This window comes from Mus musculus, chromosome 8, assembly GCF_000001635.26.
Source record: "Mus musculus strain C57BL/6J chromosome 8, GRCm38.p6 C57BL/6J".
Lineage (NCBI taxonomy): Eukaryota > Metazoa > Chordata > Mammalia > Rodentia > Muridae > Mus > Mus musculus.
The window spans coordinates 25770851-25785255 of NC_000074.6; the positions used below are offsets into that span (position 1 = coordinate 25770851).

Sequence of the window (14405 nt, forward strand, 5' to 3'; positions counted from 1 at the left end):
TTTTGTTTTGTTTTTGAGACAAGGTCACATTACGTAGTCCTGAATGGTCATGAACTCAAGGGCTTCACCTGCCTCTCTCTGCCTCATGAGAACTGGGGTTAAAGATGTACATGTCGTGTATGGCTCTAGTTGTTTTCTTAAAACAGAACCAGTGTAAATGGGTAACTTTCCACTGTTTAAAATTCAGGAAATAGAGGCATTTTTTTTCCCTCACGGGAAACTGCTTACCTGTGAAGCAGGATATCCTGGCACCTGTCCCCTCAGAGGAGGTGCTTCTGTTGGACAGTCCTGCTGGGAATACATCCAACGAGACATTGGAGTTGGGCTGTTACCAGGTGAACGGTAGGTGTTTGGAACTTCCGTGGAGTAATTGCTCTGTGTATAGCCAGGTACATAGTAAGCCCCAGAGTAGGAGGCAGTACTTGCTCCAGGGCCAGGAGGGTAAGGCGGTCCATATGCTCCATTTGCATAAGAATTCAGGCTCTGGGGGTGGGGGGAAAAAAAGGTAGTGGCAAGGAAAAGATAAATGGGTTGAAGGGCTAAAAACGCCTTAGTGTTCAACCTTGAGAACTTTAGGAAGTAAGATGTCAGTAACCGATGACCATATAAGCTATGTAAGCAGTCTATGAGGTACTTTCTCTATTTGCTATAATCACACTCCAGGTACTGAACTCAGGCTATATAAATTAAGGGGCATCAATGGAAGACTACATGGTGATGACAAAGTGAGAAGTAATGGGTCCCCCAAACATCTTTTTACATTTAATTCATAACTGCATGTCTAAGCAGAGAGCTTGTGCCCACAGGAGGCAACTCTAGGAATCCTTGGAGACAGGGTAGAGGAAAAAGGAATATCATTATATAATAGAAAGGGGGAAAAAGTCAGAAACACTCTCTAATAGCTTTATATTTAGTTACTCTTAGCTTCCGTTTCTCTAACAGGAAAATGAAGAGCCAAAATTTACCTTGTAGGATTATTATGAAAAATTAAGATAACAAGAATAAGTGACTTAGCAGATAAACAGTTTGTTCATCAGATGGTGACTACAATATTGTAAGTATTATGGTGAGTTCCAGAAATGACCCAGTCCATATTGAATTAAGCAACCACCCTGCTTTCCTGATAGCAATAACAGATAACAGAGAAACTCTTCACTATACTGCTTACTACTGTGGGTTATTATAGTTTGGTTATTGTTTTAAGCAGTGCTGCGAATTAAACCCAGGACCTTGTGTGTGTCAGACAAGTGTACTACCTCCAAGATACATTGCTGATCCTTTTTCCTGTGGTTTTAAATCACCTACCTAGACTACGACATTCCTCATACCCAGAATCCTGCTTAATGCTCCAAATAAGATTAAAGCTAAGCCCTAAACTTCAACTCTTACTTTATAATGTTTTCTATTATTTGCTCTGTGTGTGTGTGTGTGAATGATGTGAGTATGTGTATCATGGAGACTGCATGCTTGTGGAGGTCAGAGGACAATCTAGATAGTGGGTCCTTGTCTTTCACTTGCTGTTGAGCTTGTATGACACAGGGTCTCTTATTCACTGTTTTAAATTCCAGGCTAGGGAACACAGACACATGGGAACACAGCCTTTATGTGGTTCTGGGAATCCAAACTCAGATCACGTTTGCATGGAGGGCACTTTGTCCACCTAACTATCTCCCTAGTTTCCCTTTAGCTTTTTAAAATAGTAAACACACAGGATCATGTTTTCTTGTAAGCCAGCAGGATGTACCAGGAAGAATTAAGTTTGCAGCTAGTAGTCTACACAGTGAGAGCCTATGTGAGAAAAGGAGGAATCCGAATTGTGTGTGCACACCTGTAGTCCCAGCACTAGGGAAGGCGAGGCAGGAAGACTACTAGGTAGAAAGCCTTGGCCTACATTAATAGGCCCCGATTTAAAAACAAAACAAGAGAAAGAAAATACAAGTGCCTAAAGAACTGCATGTGTGGTCAGGAACAAGAAGAAAGAGCCAAGTGATATATTCCCCATAAGCCCTTGAGGTTTTCAGTCCCGAAAAAAGAACTCCTTAATAGAATACAAAGGTCAAGATTTGATAAAACATCACGTGACTCTTTGGTCTGTATTCCAGCTTCCCAAGGAAATCACTCATCTAGAAAAAAGTCACAGGCTCGAAGCTGTCAAGTATATTACTTGTAATTACACAAAACAGCACAGGGAGGGAGGGATGGCTCAGAAGTTAAGGGCGCTGGCTGCTCATCCGGTGGACCCAGGTTCAGTTTCCAGCATCCACTTGGCAGCTCACAACCATTAGTAATTCTACTTCCAGGAATTCTGATTCCCTTCTAGTCTCTACAGGCACTGCATATGTACAAGCAGGCGAAAAGCACGCGCGCGCACACACACACACACACACACACACACACACACACACACGTGCCACAGATCCTAAGTGGCCTATGGTAATCAAATGACTAAGTCGATTGAGGACTATTCTTTTTTTTTTTTCTTTAAAGAAAAAATTTTAATTTATTTTTATTTCACATGCATTGGTGTGTTGCCTGCATGTTTGTCTTGTGTAAGGGTGTTGGATTCCCCCGAACTGGAGTTACAGCAAGCTGTAAGATGACATGTGTGTAGTGGGAATTGAACCCAGGTCCTCTGGAACAGCAGCCAGGACTCTTAACCACTAAGCCATCTCTCTAGCCCCAAGAATTATTCTTTTAAGAAATTTTATTCAATATATTGTTAAAAATGAGTAATTTAATTTTAGAACTGTTTTCTTGTAAATAAAATCTCTTGCTTTGTTTTTACCTTTATTTATCCACTCTTTTTGAAACAGGGTCTCATTATATGGCTTGGCTGGCCTGAACTTGCTATGTACATAGGACTGGCCTTGAATTCAATCCTTCTGCCTTTGCTTCCTGAGTGCTGGAAATGAAGGTATGTGTCACCATGCCTGGTCTTCCATCTTTATTGTGTGGGTGACAGTGGTGGGAACGTACATCACACACGAGGGCACCTCTAAGAATTGTATCCCTCTACCACGTGGGTTCCAGAAACTGAACCTGAGGGATGAGATCGGCAACAAGCACCTCTACTCACTACATTATCTTGCTGGTGATTCTTTGTAAAGTTTTAATAATGTTATATGTAATAGACACTTTTCTGTTGCTGGGATAAACACATGACCAATTAAGAGAAGGGTTTATTTGGGTTTTTGATTCAGGGCTGAATCCCACTATGGTGTAGTAGAGGCACAGAGGCTGGAGCAGTAAGCTAAGAACTCACATCTCCCCAGCCCCCCTCTCATGTTCGTTTTCTCTCTCTCTCTCTCTCTCTCTCTCTCTCTCTCTCTCTCTCTCTCTCTTTTCATTTTATGTCCATTGGTATTTTGCTTGCATGTATGTAAAGGTTTTGGGTCCCCTGGAAGTACAGTTATAGAAAGTTGTAAGCTACCATGTGGGTGCTGGGAATTGAACCCATGTTCTCTGAAAGAGCCAGTGCTCTTAACTACTGAGCCATCTCTCCAACTCTAAGAGCTCACATCTTTTGTTTGTTTGCTTGTTTGTTTTGTTTTTATTTTCACATCTTAAACTATAAGCACAAAGCAGAAAAAAACAAGCTGAGAGTGGCTCAAGTCTTTATCAAAACCTACCCGTAGTGACATACATACTTCTTTATACAAGACCATACCTCTTAAACCTCCCCAAAGTACTACCAACTGGGAACCAACTGCTCACTGTCAGAGTCTATGGGGACAGTCTCATTTAAACTGGTAGGGTTTGTTTTGTTGTTTTTAAATACACATACTTAAGTTTATTTACAAGCAACAAAACTACACTATTTGGTATCTGTTTCAAAACCTTCTGAAGATAAACACAATATGGTCCAGTATTGAGACTTGTTGAAACTGAGAGGAACATTTGTTTCTACCTTTGAAATTTTCCTTAATATGAAAGAAAATGAGGAGGAAGCTGGGTATGGTGGTCAAAGGCCCATAATTCCAGCACTCAAAAGGCTAAGAGCTATGGAGGTAAGAACAAAGAAGTTCCTGTCACTGAGTCTATAAATTGCACGTGACAGGCAAACACAGAAGTGTGCAATGGGGCAGTAGATAGCTTAATGGGTAAAAGTGCCTGTTTTGCAAGCCTAATGACGCAAGCCTAATCCCTTGATCCAGTGAAAAGAACTTATAAGAGTTCTCTCCTGACTTCCACACGTGCACTATGGCACACTCAGCACACACACACACAACTAGAAACTGAATTTAAACATTTAAAAGGCGTGTAATGGTTTCAGGCGTAAACAGACGATAGAGGAAAGGCTTAAGATGTATTTCCCAAGTTATCTTCATTCTTTCCTTACTTTTCAATTTTATGTCTGTCAGTATGAAAAGGGTCTTATTCTGAAATTCTCTGTGAAGCTTCTGCTAGTGCTGAACTTGTGATTCTCCTTATCTCTGCCTCTGCATCTTTTTTCTTTTCTTTTTCTTTTTTTGGTTTTTCCAAACAGGGTTTTCCTGTTTGGCTCTAACTATCCTGAAACTCATTCTGTAGAACCATACACTGGCCTCAAACTCAGAGATCTGCCTGCTGCTGCCTTCCAAATCCTGGGACTAAAGATGTGCCACCATGCCCTGCTTCTAGATATTTAATACACTTACATTAATTGGTTAATTTACATTTTAAAAAAGCTTTATTATATATTACAGAATTAGAACATTTTATAAAATAACTGTTTGGAACCACAAATAACTAAGAAGAGATATAATAATCGGTTCATCAAAGGACACTGTGTCTGCTCTTAGAATTTTCCCCTAAAACTATAAATTTCTATGATTTAAGCAGAATGCTGATAGTTTCTTTCCTTCTTTTTTTTTTTTTTTTTTTGGCTCTGTGTAGTCCGGGCTGTCTGGGAACTTGCTCTGTAGATCAGGTTGACCTTGAACTCAGAGTATCAATGGCCTTGCCTCCAAATTGTTTTAAGGCGTGATTATGACCTTGATCTAGTTTTTTTTCTTCAGTACCTCATAAACCATTAAATAAATCTGTGACTATTCCATATCTGCACTTGGAAATGGCATCTTCTCGGTCTTTGCTAATAGCTACAATTACTTTGTTGTCCTTTGTCCCAGCCAAATACTGGATGGCTCCAGATATCCTGACAGGCAAACACAGAAGTGTGCAATGGGACAGTAGATAGCTTAATTGGAGTTAAAAAAGTAAAAAAGTTCTGGTACTACTAATTTTCCTGTCTGACCAATTGCATGTCATTAGAACAGGCCATGAACAGACCAGCTGCAGTATGTAGCTGATCTGCCAGTTATCTACAATGTAAAACTTCACTCTTCTAAACAGACCCCATTCCCACCACTTTAGCTCCAGTTAGTTCTGGCTGCATACTTTTCCTCCATTTATAGGCAAGCCATTCTGATATTCCTGTTAGCAAAGAAGTCGGCGCCTTTTCTGAGCCGGCACTACCTCCACTTGCCACTGTGGCCTCAAAAGATGGTCCCTGAAAAGACAAAATCTTCATTTTGTCATCACACTGTTCATAAAATATTTCCTGCAGAGATAGTGCTCATAAATGTGTCCTGTGACATGATCTCAATAATGTCAATAATTGGGGGAACATCAAGTCTGGGTGCTATTCTGGGCAAAAGGTTCTTTCAGGAGGCAGCCACTCCAGCTCATGGGCATGGCAGCACACACTTGTAATCCCAGCACTCGGGAGGCAGAGAAGGGGGCAGATCTCTCTCTGAGTTTGAGGCCAGCCTTGTCTTCACAGTGACTTCTAGGACAGCCAAGGCTACACAGAAAAACTTTGTCTCAACATACCCTAAAAAAAGAAAGAGGGCAAGTGGACACAATCTCCTATCCTTTACCAAGAACAAGCTCTCTGCAGCTGGTACCTGCTGGGAAAGAGAAATCAGCTATTCCAAATGGAGTTGACACCAGGTATAGCAACCACACACCAAGTCAAACCCACCTTTAAGAGCAGCTGGCCAACACAAACTCCTTGTTTTGTTGAGGGCTCATTTTAGTTTGTTTGTTTTATAGGTGTTTATTTTTATTTTCTTTCTTTTTTTTTTTTGTTTTTTTGAAAGAACAAGAAGTTAGGTACATAGGGAGGGAGGTGAGGACACCTGGGAGGAGTAGGGTGATGGAAAAGACTGATCAAAATATACTGAATACAAAATTTTAATAAAATAAAAAGAGGAAAATGAGACCCATTATCATATACTTAATATATGCCAATAATCGTTTTAATTGAAGCTTGTGGGAGTGCTTACCTAATGTTCAAGAAGCCCTGAACACTGAATAAAACTGGTGTGGTAAAAGGCCTAGAATCCTAGCACTTAAAAGAGGATCAAGGGTCAAGAAGTTCAAGGCCATCTGTGCTTTATAAAACTACCTTTAAAAAAGAAAAGAGAGCTGAGAGGTAATTACAGCACTTAGGAGTTCAAGGCCAGTGTGATCTACAGAGCAAATTCCTGGACAACCAGGACACAGAAACAAAACAAAACAAATAAACCCACAAAAACAAACAACAACAAAGAACGAAAAGGAAAAGGAAATCTGCTAATTTCCAAACATACCTGGCCTTGTAACTCTGGCCTCACAGAGTAGGAGCCTGGGTATGGAGCCCTGGGTCGCACAGAATTCCAGTAGTTGGAGTTATAGCCAGGATATGGTGGCTGTTCCTAAGGAAAAGAGGAACAAGTTAAATAGCATTCTTTCTACTGTTGATACTTTCTTTTGCAACAGAGTTTCCCTACATACACCAAGTAATTTGAAATTTGCTATACCACCAAGGCCTCAAACTTGCAACCCTCTTGCCTCTGCCTTCTAGTGCTAGGATTACAGGGAACACTGACATGACCAAGTCACTCTTAATACCAGTTAGACAGCAAAACAAGCAAAACAAAGACTTCTAACATGAGGCAGATTAGGAGACTCAACATGACTAGGAAAACCAGAGACAGTAGTCTGCCTTTGTCCACTTCAGTCACTACCACTCATCAGTACATTTTGAGTATACCCAATGTGAAATTTTGAAATCCAAACTGTTCTAATTCTGGACATTTAGAACTTTGATATGATGTCCCAAGAGGAAAAATTCATAGTTGATCTCATTTGATAAGCTGCAGTCAAATGCAGGTAATGGGTGTGTGGTCCCGTGGGAGAGCACTTCATAAGCACTTCACTTAGAGGCTTTGGGTTCCATCCTCAGCCCAGCAAAACAAACAATGCAGGGTGTTAAAATGCCGTACAGTTATCCTCAAAGCCACATGTAAAAGTTAGACATAAATAAATTTCATGTTTAGATTCGGGTCCTGCCTTCAAAATAACTCATGTTTTATGCTTTCAAAAATCTGAAATCTGGCCGGGTGGTGGTGGCACACGCCTTTGATCCTAGCACTTGGGAGGCAGAGGCAGAAGGATTTCTGAGTTCGAGGCCAGCCTGGTCTACAGAGTGAGTTCCAGGACAGCCAGGGCTACACAGAGAAACCCTGTCTTGAAAAACAAACAAACAAACAAAAAATCTGAAATCTGAAATACTTCTTTCTGGTCACAAACATTCAGATATGAAATATTTACCCTATTTAACTGGTACAAAATAAGTTATGCATCATCACTATTTAGAATTATACTTACCCAACAACTTTGGAACACAAAACTCTTACTACACAAGGGTAGCAGAATTTTCCCTGTCCAATCACTTTAAATATTAATACAAGAAGCCTGTGATTGGACAGGGAAAAGGGAGGCAGAGGGAAGAGTTTCAGAGACAGGGATGGAGGAGGGAGGGAAGAGGAGGAAGATGGAGGATGAGCAGGACGATTCACATTCCACATGGCTTTTTAGCCACAGGTAGCTATAATATCACATAGGGATAGAATAACTTGTGTAATCTAGGTGGGTACCTTGTATCATTATCAACTGGCTCTGAAATTATCGTGTTGGCATCTTGTGAATTGAAAATTTATTGATATATAAATCTGACTGATTAATTACAAGCTTCTAGAGTTTTGATTTTCTGGGTTACTGGAATTTGGGACCACCGACCACAGGGGGTGGGTGGCTGAGAAGGTACAAGTGGCTCTGAAACAGGCGAACTGGAGTTGAGAAGACCACCACACAGAGGCTAGTCTAGAGGCAGCAGGACCACAGGAAGAGAGTAGCTGGGGGTGAACTGCGGGAACCTGCCATTCTTTTCCCTGTCCAATCACACACAAGTATATCTATACATTTTTTCTTGTATTCCAGTACTTTCTGCTTATAACTTCAGTATCATCAACTCATATAGAGCAATCACAACTGGAACGTGTGACTCAAGCTGTGATAGCACCATCTTTTCAGGGCTTTGTCTTTAAATAAATTACATTAAGACACTAACTCTTGTAAGAATGCTCCAAACCAATTCTTTTTTTTTTTTTTTGGTTTTTCGAGACAGGGTTTCTCTGTGTAGCCCTGGCTGTCCTGGAACTCACTTTGTAGACCAGGCTGGCCTCCCGCCTGCTCTGCCTCCCAAGTGCTGGGATTAAAGGTGTGTGCCACCACTGCCCTGCTCAATTCTTAAACCTTTCTGACTGTCTAGCTGAACACACAATATGTTTTATTCTTTGAACTTACAGTTTAAGTGCACTTTTGGCTCATAACAAACCACTTTTATTCCCCTTATATAGATGGGTTTTATGGTTTGTTGACTATGCTGGATTAAACCTAGAGTTATTGTATATCTACGCTCTCTACCAAGAAGACAACAAGCTGACTGTTCTAGATGTGGTGAACCCAGGCCTACATCTTCAGACTCTTAAGAGTCAGTCCCTTCAGGTGAATCTCTAAGGTTCAGTTTAGCTACCAGGATCCTCCCACTATTCATTCCCTCTCTTCCTGACTCAGCTTCCTAACGCCATAGCTCCTTGCTTTTCTTTCTTCAGCCAGACTCACCTCACAAAAAAACATCACTGAAGACCACCTCCAACCCATCCCCAGCAACTATTAACTGTCATTCTCCCCTGGAAGGGGGAGTGCCTTGTCAGCCACTCTCTACCAACTTCTGTTTATGGCCTACAAATCCTCAGAAATGTGGGTCCTAATGAGCCTCTTCCCTGTCAAGGATGGAGTGCTTCTGAGCCCACTGGTGTGTAGGTCTTAAATAGTAACCACAGCTGCTGTGAGTTCATCAATGCAGCCATCGGGTCATACCCAGAAGACAGTCTTTCATAACACCCTCCTCCTTCCTCTGCCTCGTACATTCTTTCCACTCCCGCTTCTGTAGCGCTCTTTGATCCTCAGAGGGGATAAAATGCATGACCTCTTTAGGGCTGAACACTATAACAGTGACTTTTTTTCAGCACAATAACCAGTTGTCTGAGCATTATTAGTTACCACCCACTACAACACACTGACACAACCCACACACACACACTACCACTACCAACACTATCAAACCTTTGACCAAACCTGAGAATAGCACTAATCTGTGAACATAAACATAATCAGAAGGAAGATCTTTGGTGAGCACAATTTGTCCATTTAGCAAAACAGCAGTAGGAGCAGTTTCCCCACTCAGGTCTACGACATCCCCAGCCATGGGGTTCTGAGCAGGCTTACAGTACCAGGAATGAATTCTCTCCAGGAGAGTGGGGCTCAAAGCACAAGGTGCTTCGGACCCTACAACAGTCATGCCACTCCATCACACAGGTAGGCACGTTTTCCCAGGCAAGTTAGTGGTTTAGCATGAGCCCACTGTTAGAACCTAGGTAAAACAGTTACCTGGCTAGCCTGCCATTTATAGCAAAACTTTCTCATATGTTTCTGATGTTACTAGGAAACTTTCTAATTCCAAGATGATTACATATTCTGTTATGTTCTGTGCCCTAGGGAACCCATCACGATAGAAATCAGTACAACTGTGTAGCTGCCCCTGGGATGGACTCCAACATAAGGGAGACACCTGCATCAACAGAAGAAACTATTTGGAATAAGACTTCCATTTGAGTAGTGGTTGAGTAAAATTTAAGTTCCCAAGATCTCCCTGAGAACAGACATCCTACTTGGCAGAAAGAAATATGTATGTGGATAACTGACATCCTGGTTGGCAAGTTAAGACATGAACGTTAGACAAGTCCCATCCTGGTAGACAAGTTAGGACAAAGCAAGCCCCCAGCCACAGTTGAATACCCCAACCAATGCAAGCAGGATAAGTGTACAACAAAGACTTAATCCTAAGGAAATCCCCTATCTCTAAATCCTGATTGGTGGAATAACTTGGCACAGATGTTAATGGATTGGGGCTTAAAAACCCTGTAGAATCTTAACTTTGCATCATGGCTGTTACCAAATCTGGACCATGGCCCTGGTTGACCAGTCCTGGGGTGTATGCTCAATAAACTATCCCTGTCTGACAAAGATGGACGTTTCTTAGACACCAACATCCACAGCGAGTTAAGACTGTTCATAAACCTTTTTCCTCAAGCAGCCTGCACAGCAGCTCAAGGCATTATGAAAACTAGCCAGAAGGGAGAAAGTTTACAGGTCAGTTTCGCTTTGATTTCTCTACAGTCTGCAAAGTATGTGGTGTCTTCAACAATAGGATTTTATCATCCAGTTCTGATGGCTAACCAAGAACTGTGGCAGTAGGATAAATATATTACAAACACATGTATGTATGTGTGGCTGGTGCCTGAGTAGGCCATAAGAGGGCGCTGGACCACCTACAACTAGAGTTAACAGACAGCTGTGAGCTGCCATGTGGATGCTGAATTGAGCCCAGGTCTTCTAGAAGAGCAGCCACTGAGCTGCTCAGGCCTGGACGTTCTCTCTCTCTCTTTTTTTTAAAGGTAAAACCCTGTGCCATATTTAAATATATTAATTTCATTTGGTTGTTTTGTTTTATTGGAAACAGGGTTTCTCTATGAGGTCTGGCTACCCTAGGAACTTGCTCTATAGGACAGACTGGCCTTGAATTCAGAGATCCACCTCTGCCTCCCAAATGCTAGAACTAAAGACATGCACTACCATCACCAGCTGTTTTCAATATGTTAATTTAAAAACCAGGAAGGGTGGGGCTAACCTATAATCTCAGCATTTGAGAGGTAGAGGCAAGCAGCTGAAAATTTCAAGATCTTCCTTGGCTACATAGTGAGTTCAGGGCCAGTCTAAGATACAAGAGACCCTGTCTTGGAAAATTAATTGTCAAGTCTTAATTGTATGAGGACATACCTGTGTAATGCACATACATACAGAGGTCCAAGGCTGATTCTTTCAATACTTCTTCTACCTTACTCCATGAGGCACAGTTTCTCAAACAAACCCAGATCCTCCCCTCTTCCCCAAGGCCAGATACTCTTGCTAGCCAGCTTGCTTCTGGGGATCCTTCTCAACTTTCTAAAGACGGAATTACAGGTTGAGCCACTCCAGTCACCCAACATTTATGTAGGTTCTAGGGATCCAAAGCCCAGTCTTTTTTTGTTTTTGTTTTTTTTTAAGATTTATTTATTATTATACATAAGTACACTGTAGCTATCTTCAGACACCCCAGAAGAGGGTGTCAGATCTCATTACAGATGGTTGTGAGCCACCATGTGGTTGCTGGCATTTGAACTCTAGACCTTCAGAAGAGCTATCAGTGCTCTTAACCACTGAGCCATCTCTCCAGCCCCAAAGCCCAGTCTTTTTACTTGCAAGGTGTGCCATCTTCTTAGCCCTGCACTTTTTTTTTAAATTTCACACATAAGTATTATAAAATTTAGTAAAAGCCAATAAAGTTAAGATTGTGGATTTGGGGGAAAAAAAGTACATCTATGACAACATGCATAGGCAAAGGCAGAAGCAGAGGCAGGTGGATCTCTGTGAGCTGGAGGCCAGCCTGGTCTCCAGATGGTGTTCCAGAACAGCCAGGGCTACACAGAGAAACCCAGTCTTGAAACAAAACAAAACAAAATTTACAGATGCCCATTATTCATTTCCAGTTTATCTCAAACTATGCTAACCCCATAATCTGCCCTATATGCACAACTCTACTCCAAACCTCTTAACTCCCTACCAGATGCTAAACTTGAACTTTTGCAAGTCTTTCCCTAACCAGACAGACTTTTACTTTGATAGCAAACTCGATAGAAGCCAGTTTAAAGCTCGACTCCTTTTCCTCATCAACTGATCTTTAATCTGGGTACAAAAGTCCTTCATCTCTAGATCCTGTGATTACAGTAGATCCGCCGGCCTACTTATCCCATCCTACTTACTGAATCAGCACAGGAAATAGGGATCCTTCTTCCAGCTAACTTCTGAATACTACCTGGTTTCTATTCTTATACAATTTTTAGAGGAACAATTAGCCTACCCGTTTAAAATGTACAATTCAGTGGTTTTTAGGATACTCAGAATTGGGAAACCATCTTCACCAACTTCAGAACACTGTACCACCTCAAAGCCCAGTTTTGCAATTCTTCCTTCCAGTCCCCAACCTAGCAGCCCACCATGTTTCTGCCTGGAGGAATCGCTCCCTATGGGCACTACACATAAATGGAATCACACAATATGAAATGCAACCCTTTGACTAACTTCATCCAACAAGCATGATCTAGTTAAGGTTCATTCCATGTTGAAACAAGTATGTGAGTGGGGATGGAGGGGGGGGGTCAATTCATACCTTTCTAGATGTTATGTTCTAAAATGTTAGCCATGTTAGTTAATCCAGCAACCAGTTGATAACTGTACCAGTTATTTCTAATTTTTGGCCATTATCACTAATGATGTTAAAAAGATGTATTAAATAGTATATGGACATGTTTTCCTTTGTTGTGGTGGTGGTGGTTGTTGTTCATTTTTTGAGACAGGGTCTCACCACGTTGTCCAGGCTGTCCTGGAACTCATTATGTCCATGTGAACCAGGCTGGCTAGTCTGCCTCAGCCTCCTGGGTACTGAGATTAAACACACCAGCCCTTGTTTTTTGTTTGTTTTGTTTTGTTTTTTTGTTTTTTGTTTTTTTTTCAAGACAGGGTTTCTCTGTGTAGCCCTGGCTGTCCAGGAACTCACTTTGTAGACCAGGCTGGCCTCAAACTCAGAAATCCGGCTGCCTCCCAAGTGTTGGGATCAAAGGCATGCGCCGCCACCACCAGCAGACTTTTTTTTTGTCGTTTTTTGTTTTTTCAGCCCTTGTTTTCTATTTCTTGAGTATACTTACAAGTAGACCTGCTAGATCATAAATTAACTCTCTGTCAGAAGTTTTAGGAACGACCCAGCTATTTTCCAAAGCACTGTACTATTTTACAATCCCGTCGTGGATATGTGAGAATTTTATAATTAATTTTCTGCAAGTAAGAATGTTACAAAGGCCAAAAGATGTGTGCCACCATCCTAGAATGATAGCCCCATACGAAGATAAAATAGAAACACACTTTTGGCATGTATGCAAGCAACAAAATGTTACAGGTCCAAACATACTAAGCAAGTCGGTCTCTCAGAGCCTTCTCCATTCAAAAATTGGGAAGCATTAATAACATCTGTCTTGCAGTCTTGCGATGATTAAATAGAACATTAAGGTACTTTGCAACATTGATCCCTCCTGATTCAATTCCAGGCAAAGCTTTAGTGATAAGGAACTAAGTGATCAGCCCGCCCCGTTTCGATCCCTTCCCCGTGGGAGGGGCTGCTGAGTAAGGGCTGGGGCTGCAGCTCCCCGAGCCACGCAGGATAAATTGTTACAGCCCAATCACGCTAACCTACGCTCTCGGGAAAGAGATCCTGCAGCCTGCTACTAAGCTTAGGAAGTCAGCGCAGAATATTTTTTCGTTTTTTTTTTTCGTGGTTAACAAGAACACTTATGATGGCTGAAGTTAAAAAAAAAAGCAAAAACAAACAAACAAACAAACAAAACGAAGGGACAAATGGAACCCAAGCCTAGCTCCCCTCGCATCTCTGGTCCTCGTCTCTGCACCGTCCCCAAAAGAAGAACAAATCAGAGACCCGAGTCCTAACAGACCCTAAGTATAAAACCCCCAAATGTCCTCACCTCTGCCCAAGACTTCCCGACTGGAGCCCCGGAAAAGACTTCGAAGCTTACCTGGTGGCCTCCCCCGGCTCTGCTCGCTTCTGCCCAGGCGCCTCCCGAGGGGTAGTAGCCATCGCCACCTGCGCCTTCGCCCGGCCAGGTGGTCTCGGCCGGGGCGCCCCCGCGCCCTCGCCAGGAAACCGGAGGCTGGGGAGGCTCCGGACGAAGAGGGGGGTATAAGGGCGGAGGTACGTGCACCGGGACATCGCCTCCCCCGGGCCCGTAGTAGCGGCCGTAAGAAGGGCCGTCACTGGGGCCGTAGCCCGAGCGCCTCAGGGCCGACATGGGCTCCGCTGCCGCGAAGCGCTTCCCGCCCCCCACGACCGTCCCATTGCGCAGGCGCCTGCGGGAGGCCGCTATTGGCGAGCG

General features: G+C 42.5%; 1 protein-coding gene and 1 pseudogene across 1 annotated transcript in view; both read right to left on the bottom strand.

Moving 5' to 3' along the window:
- Window positions 1-14359, bottom strand: part of Bag4 (BCL2-associated athanogene 4) — a 20672-nt gene extending 6313 nt beyond the window's left edge. Inside the window, exons 1-3 of the mRNA NM_026121.3 lie at window positions 14049-14359; window positions 6573-6677; window positions 229-483 (exon numbers count right to left, since the gene is read on the bottom strand). Of these exons, the coding sequence (NP_080397.1) occupies window positions 229-483; window positions 6573-6677; window positions 14049-14321 (633 nt within the window). The 5' untranslated portion in view covers window positions 14322-14359. The remainder of the gene's footprint in view (window positions 1-228; window positions 484-6572; window positions 6678-14048) is intronic.
- Gm19075 (predicted gene, 19075) lies at window positions 4986-5663 on the bottom strand (annotated as a pseudogene).
- Window positions 14360-14405: the final 46 nt, after the last annotated feature.